Genomic DNA, 7,778 nt, shown 5'->3' with positions numbered 1-7,778 from the left:
TTGACCTGTACTCGAAAAATTTAATGACCAATCAACTTGGATATATGTGGCACAAAAGGACTGTCATTTGCCTCCCGCAAGCTGGCTGTCATCAAAATGAAATGTTTTTTCCTATAACAAACGATTGCCCAGTTTGAGCCGTGAAATAGATTGAGTACTCATCAGACCATTTTTTTTTCTTTTTTCAGGACAGACGACGTACGAACGGTGACAGACAAGGAAGCAGTAACGGTTTTTAAAGAAGAGGGTCTGTCCTCTAATAAGGTAACGCCTTCTTTTTGTTTGTTTTGTTTACGAATTTTGTCTACAAAACTTTATTGCGTAGGTCATTTAAAATGCCTGTAAATATCACCGCCGCTTATACCGACGATGGTTGTATTTCCCAACATGAAGGTATGCGCAGAATATAAATGGGCAATTATAACTTTTTTTCCGAAGCCACAGCTTATAAATTATTTTAAGTAGTGCACTAGAAAATCCAGAAGTCTTAAACAGGCACATCGGCCTAGCCATCGCACGCGTTATCATTTGCTACATTCTTTGAAAAAGAATTACAAAGTTTATTTTACACCATTTGCTGCTGCCCTAATCATATCACTGCAGTGTATACTGACAAGCCTTGCTGCATGACTAATCATCAATTGGTGCGTGCAAATGTGTGCTCTAATTCTTTTTGCAGTGTTCATATTTATTTCGTATTCTTTATGGACGACAGCCCCCCCCCCCCCCCCCCCCAGTTACTTCTCTAGAATATTTTCCATCACGAAATATACTTTTCTTGATATAACATTTCGCACGTTTCTCCACAAGTTACCGTTGCTATTTTTTTTTCCTTTTCTCACATATAGGGCAAGCTGGACATTTTCATAGCATACATAAAATACTCGGGCCCTTGCACAATGCTGGCACTGCTTTGTTTTGTGTTCAGCGCCGCGTTCACGGCCGGGCAGTTTGTCTGCATCAGAGCGTGGGCGGCACTCAAGACCCGTGAAAATGATGTGAGCCACTCCAGTCGCGACGTAATAGTATGGCTTGCATTGACCTGCATAGGAGATGGTAAGTGGGCTCAACACTCACATCTCATGCATCACTTGCGGCCATGTATAGCTCAACGTATTGCGCACGCTGATAAGATGCGTTACTTAATGAATCTACGCAAAAGTATTTATGCTGACGTTTTCTCTCGTACATTATTTGAAATGTTTACATAAAACCACCTATATCAATACCTTCTAACTTCTAGTTGTAAGTTTGGGACTTTTCATTCAGTGCATTATGCTCCACATTTCTTCCCAGTAGTAAGCTTAATTCATTAAGCGATTAAATTATGAGGTTCTACGCGCCGAAACCACGATCTGATTACGAGGCACGCCGTAGTGGGGGACTCCGGAAATTTGCACCACCTTGGGTTCTTTAACGTGCACCTAAATCTAAGTACACAAGTGTTTTCGCATTTTGCACCCATCAAAATGTGGCCCCCACTGCCGGGATTCTATCCCTTGACCTCGTGCTTAGCAGCCCAACGCCCCCGCCACTAAGCTACCGGCCGAGGTTAGCCTCAATTCATCTTTTTCCCCTCGTTGCTTCAGTTTTGACCCGTTTTCCCTGCGCTGAGCTTGCTTTATCTCTCCTCAAATTGCCACGCAGTACTGTCCCGACTGGTCGGGGGAATTCTGCTCGCTCGGGGCACTCGGCACTGTTCCCTCAGCCTCCACGAGAAGATGCTTAGTCACGTGGCCAGCAGCCCGCTGTCGTTTTTCGACGCCACGCCACGCGCAAGAATACTGAACCGCTTTTCCGTGGACCTGGAAATGAACGACAGCCGCGCATTCGTCGCCATGAAGCAGGTGTACCAAACTTTACTTGGCGTCATTGCACGGCTCGCCGTCATCGGAACGCAAGCAATTATTGTTTTTCTCCTGGCCTGTGGTGCAGAGATTATACTTGTCTTCATATTGGTGAGTACGGCGGTTTTTGCTCACCTCTTATCGCGCCTTAATCACTATCGGCTGAGGAATGCTTGTTGAGGACGCAGAAGCAGAAATATAGTAATGCTTTTAGGGAAAGAATTATTCCCGTCAATACCAATTGCCAAGCACCAGTGTATAAACGGATGCTGAAGCTTAACTCATCGGGAGAATCAGCCAATAAGCAAATGGATTGAACAAAATTAGACCTCCAGGAAAGATTGCGGGTGTAGTTTTATTTCTCCTTCGGTGGTCAATAGACAGTCTATATACACAGATTGAAGTATGCAAATCTTCGTAGCACTAAGTTTGGCCGAGATGTGAAAATTAGTGCAGAAACTACTCAAGCATTGGTGCAAGCTAGGGCTACCTCTCCCCACGGTACTTTTTGTTCAGTTGTCAGGCATCTGACATGTGGACCTATGTCCATGATCTCTTTCTTTCAGAGCTGCTTGATGTCTCACTTGCGAAATTCCTTACTTATTCATATTTATTTTAGCTATTATTATACAGCCTCTAAAGAGTGAACCTTCTCATGCTAGTTTGAGAAAATTTTAAAACTTGGTGCTTAGCGTTTCTGATGAAGCCTCAAATAGTTTTTTAAAGAATACGTGCCATTATCCGGCCGACCTCTCTACATTTTCCAGTCATTAAAATACTTCTTCTTCTTGCCGGCCAAATCTGGCATGGAGTACATCTTGTTCATATCGGGTGCCGTAAGTATTATGCAACAAGTTTTTAAGGAAAACGAGGTTGGCTGTGAGGACGAAACCGACTTTATGTTGTTAACGGCAGCGTGAAGTAGCAGCTACTTTTTCAGCAGTGCTGCAAATAAATACTCTTTACTGATAATTTAACTTTTTATTTATGCTTACGGCAACTATGTCAATTCTATTGGTGTTTGAACTCATCAAATTAAATCGTTTGTTGCACGTTATATATTGCATGCATCGTTTCTATTTTCCCCGTTTAAAAGGAAGGCCGGTAATATAGAAAAGCGACGCGGCGTCCCATTAGCGCTGCGCCAGTACTGCTCTCAAAAATAATGCGAAGCAAACAAGTGTTCTTTCAGACTTACCGCGTGGCTGTTTCGGTTCGACTGGGTGTTCATCTTGGTATGTCCAACATAAAAAAGTTGGCGTCGGTGAATGCAGTTGTTCATATTATCTGACAACGGCGTTCTTGAGCAAGTGCCTTTCCCTAACATTAAAGCGTCTCTTGTGCATTTGCCCATTGCGGGCTAGTTTGCGAACAGAAGCGTACACGTTTGAGCATGCTAAATGGAAATTTAGTTTGCTAAACCAAACTAGGACATCTGAGGAGATGGAAACACTCCCATCGATAGCCGAAATTGAAGTAAAGTTTTTGCTTTAGGCAAATGCAACACAGAAAAGTTTTTTCAGTAAATGCTTAACACGCATTCACACCTTATGAAAAAATTACGGCGCAACTCATCTCAAGATAACTGTCGAGGGTAATGCGAATACGCAACGAGCTATGTAGCGGCAGACCATAATCCTGAAGTCACACGTATTTACCACGTGTAGAGGTGATTATGAGAGTTTCGTTACTTCAGTTATGTGAAACATACTCCGATATCGTTCAACTTTGCTATTGCAAACTCTTGCCAAAGTCAACAATTAGCGTGACGCCGGCGCAGTGATGATGAAATGAAGAAGGAATCATATTTTTCAAACGACAAAGGCGTATTATGACGACGGCATAACAACAAGGAGATTTGGATTCCTAAATTATAGTGATGGAATACGGACGATCGCGAGTCGACAACGAGATAAGCACTGCGAGATGACTGTGTGGCGATGGTGGCGTGACCACGGCAAAATGACGACAACCGGATGAAGAAGCAGAAATGACGACTGCACGACCAAGGTGGCATGACAACGTATAGGTGACGACTGCGTAATGACGACGAAGGCGTGACAAGGCTGGACAATCACGATTGAATGACGACAGCATGATTAGGATAAAATAACCAACGATAAATGACCAATGACATCAACAGATCGACGAAGTGAAGTGTTGACGATAGCGTAAGGATGGTGGGACGATGGTGGTATGATGACGATGGCATGATAAAAGTCGGATATCGAAGGTAAAATGATGACAATTGACAAAGAGGCCATTCCAACGACGGCATGACAACGAATGCATGACAACGATGACATGCCAGCAGCATGAGGACAATGGGGTGACGACGAGTGTATACTCACAGTGGAGTGGCGATGACTCTATTATGACATTTGCGTGACAACAATAGCGTGACGACAACGGCATGGCGAGAGTCGGTTGAAGAAACTGAAGTGGCGATGGTGACACGACCACGATGGCATGACGAAGACCGCTTGAAGATGACGGCGGGACCAAAGATTAATACTATTGTCCATATGAAGACGACGCAATGACAATGATTTCATGACAACAGTAGAGTTATCACGACTGAATTACGATTACTTGATTTCAATAACATTACGAACAAGAAATGACGTGCATGGATCGACGAAACTGGTACGACGACTACGCTATGGCCCCATTGGCTAAAGTGAAGTGATGATGAAGATCAAACAGCAGCGTGACGACGATGCCATGACGACAATGGTATTAGGACGATGGTATGACGAATCGGATGTCGAAGTGACACTGATAACGATGGAACGACCGCGACGGGTTTTCGACCATGGTGCAACAACGGCAAGAGGACAATGCGATGAAAAGGAATGTATAATCAAAATGGGGCCACGATGACTGTGTCACGACACTTGTATGACGACAATGCAATAACGACAATGGCATAACGAGTCGGATGGCGAAGCTGGGGCGGTGTAAAGGCATGACCACGACGTATGACGAAAGCAGAAGAAAAAGCGGAAATGATGACAATGGCACGGCGAAGATGGCACGATAATGATAGCATGAAAAGAAAAAGAGAGAGAGAAATATAGGAAGGCAGGGATGTTAACCAGTCAAGACTCTGGTTGGCTACCCTACGCTTGGGGAAGGGAGAAGTGGAAAAGAGAGAAGGGAGAGAGCAGGTGTAGAGACGTGTACGGACCGTACCTGAGTTAAAGCCGCTCGCGCAAACCAGAGGTTCTGAGAAAGCACAAAAGTGCCTTCACTGCCTTCTGAGCCGCGGATCAGTGGGTACGGTGCTTTAGTACTGTCTGTTCACTCAGAGGACGATCACCTAGTTTCCTCAATGTGTTGGACAAAGATTGTCTTTGTGCTTGAAATTCAGGACAATGGCAAAATAAGTGGACAATGTTCTCATCGCATCCGCAAACATCACATGCCGGACTATCAGCCATTCCAATTAGTGCTGAGTAGGCATTCGTGAAGGCAACTGTGCCTTATGATAAGCTATGCATTATGACAAACTATGCATTATATAGTCTATGTGACGATAACTAAATGACGCCGACGGCATGATAATGGCGATTTTATAAATACTGGATGACGATAACATGATTACAAAAGAAAGACAAACAAAGACTTTCCGCCATGCACCCCGTACAGATGGTAAACCAGCGAAGCTGAAATGTGCGGCCTTTATATTTATCGCTGGGTTAATTCCGGCGCTTTCTTCAACTCTTTCTCAATAGTTGGTTACGTCATTCTGTTTCTTAATAGGGTTACGCACACGCTTGGCTTGGATTTATCACATTGTTTATTTGAAATGCGACACATAGGGCTTCGCATAATTGCCATCATGGAGGGGTGCAATGAGCGGTCCATTATGTTAATCCAGTGGTTTCATCAAAGTCATTCTGAAATATATTACGCATTTGTGTTTTGTAATGCGCTAATGATAGTGTTTATATATGACTGGGTCACGCAATGTAGTTACCAGGTCACGCACCGGTGCTGCACATTTCATTTAATTGAAGACAGGGATACATTTTTGAACCTATTGCGAAGTCGGAGAGAGACTGCTGCGCGCGCGCTCTGCTGCGACAGAAAAACGATGTCACTACCCGCGTAGCCAATGGCGCGCCGCACCTTCCACCGGAGGATTTCTGTGGTCGTACCTCGAGCCTTTCGCCTAGGCATACACAGCTTCCCCATAATACAGTTCTGCCGTAAAAGTATTTCTTTAATTGTGTCATCATGATATTGTATTTACCCCGTCTCCCCCTGTGTCACTTCACTGCAATAATACGTAGATAAATGTATTTGTTTTAAAAGCGCAAGCATTTCTATGCCTACCCAACGAGAAACTTGTCCGTCCGTCACTTAAGACGAATGCCGCCGTACCTCATACCCCCCAAGACAAGTGCTCATACCCCCGCAGAAGGGTTTCTGTGGTCGGATCACGAGCGTTTCGCCTAGGCATGTACAGCGTCGCTGTAAAAATGACGTCGATGTATTGACGAAAGTGGCGTGACGGTGATGACATGACGACAATTGGATGACAATCGGATGACAATGCCACTATGATATCGAAGATATGAAGATAGTTAAACGACAGCGTGGCGACAGTACTATGTCGATAATGGTACCACGATGACGGCTTCGCGGGAGTCCGATGTTTAACTTAACATAATGAAGGATAGAACGACCGTGACGGGATCCCGGTGATGGTTGGTCAACGAATACAGGACGACGGCTCTATGACGACAATGTAGGGACGACCATGGCAGGACGATGGCATGAGGACAAAGTGAGGACGACGAGTCTGCAATGACATGGCACACTCGTCATTGCTGTTTGATGTTCTTACCAGCATAAAAATTTGGGATTCACAGTAGTTTCCTTTAGCTTCGTTTAATAATTTACCAAGTGTGTTGCAGTACATCTTGTACCGAGATTTTAATCGTTTGTTAAACGGGCGGTTTTCCTTTATTTTTTATACAAATTTTTCTTTCTTCGCTTACATTTCAGTAAACTGTTAGTCAACCATGGACTGCGGTAAGCCGAGAAGCTCCTAAGACACTTTACTTCTCTAGACGACTCACTTATGGACCAACGATGCTGCTGAAAACTCGTCAAGTGCGATATTAGCGTCTGTTTTATTTATTATGGAGGACCATTCTATTTTAGCAATCCGAAAAATGAAATCTTGTTAAGTATTTTTTTTAAAGCGAGCGAACAATACTCGACATGTCATGCTGAAAGCGGAAAACAATCAGAGATGACGCTAGGTAATATTTAGTTCAAGAACACCGCAGTCGTCAGGTGTAATAAAAGTTTTAAAAGGCATGTTATCGATAAGGGTGCTAGAAGATCCAGGATTGCACTGAGAGGGGAGTGCTATAAGGGACTCACATCCATATCCCTGAAAACGGTTAGTATATTCCTTGGAGTGTGGATGAGAGGCGTCAAGCATGCTCATGTTGTTAGCGCTGACAGCTGTAACATTCTTATTTTCAAATGCAATAGTATTAAGGAGAGTGTTAAGTTCAGCGCAAAAGTCTGAAGCTGATTGTGATGGCGAACTGTACATGCAGCCAAGAATAACGTTTTTAGTTGAGAAGATGAATTTAACACTTCTACCCAAATGCATTCCCAGTTAGTAACAGAAATAATTCCTGAGCTTATATTCTAGGAATGACGAGATGTATGCGGCTACGCCCACACAATTTCCAGATAACCTATGACAGCGTTTCGAAACATACGATGGGAAACAAAATAAGTTTTTATGAGCCATTCATAGCCACGTTTCTGAAAGACAAGTGAAGAAAAACGACGACCGAGTGAAAGCAGAAGTTATTCTATCTCATCATAATGCTTTTTTAAGACTTGGAGCATTGAAATTGATTCCTGACAAACCGGGAACTTAAAGAAAAACGTGTCGAT

At 43.6% G+C, this 7,778-nt stretch overlaps 1 protein-coding gene across 1 annotated transcript in view; it reads left to right on the top strand.

Annotated features, from left to right (window-relative positions):
• Positions 1–883: 883 nt before the first annotated feature.
• LOC126523344 (ATP-binding cassette sub-family C member 3-like) overlaps positions 884–7,778 on the top strand; it is a 60,678-nt gene continuing 53,783 nt past the window's right edge. Inside the window, exons 1-2 of the mRNA XM_050171982.3 lie at positions 884–1,056; positions 1,648–1,958. Coding sequence (XP_050027939.2) covers positions 900–1,056; positions 1,648–1,958 — 468 coding nt within the window. The 5' untranslated portion in view covers positions 884–899. The remainder of the gene's footprint in view (positions 1,057–1,647; positions 1,959–7,778) is intronic.

This window comes from Dermacentor andersoni, chromosome 6, assembly GCF_023375885.2.
Source record: "Dermacentor andersoni chromosome 6, qqDerAnde1_hic_scaffold, whole genome shotgun sequence".
NCBI classification, from domain to species: Eukaryota; Metazoa; Arthropoda; class Arachnida; order Ixodida; family Ixodidae; genus Dermacentor; species Dermacentor andersoni.
The sequence above is the reverse complement of the archived record's forward strand: the minus strand, read 5'-3'. Positions and strand labels throughout refer to the sequence as shown.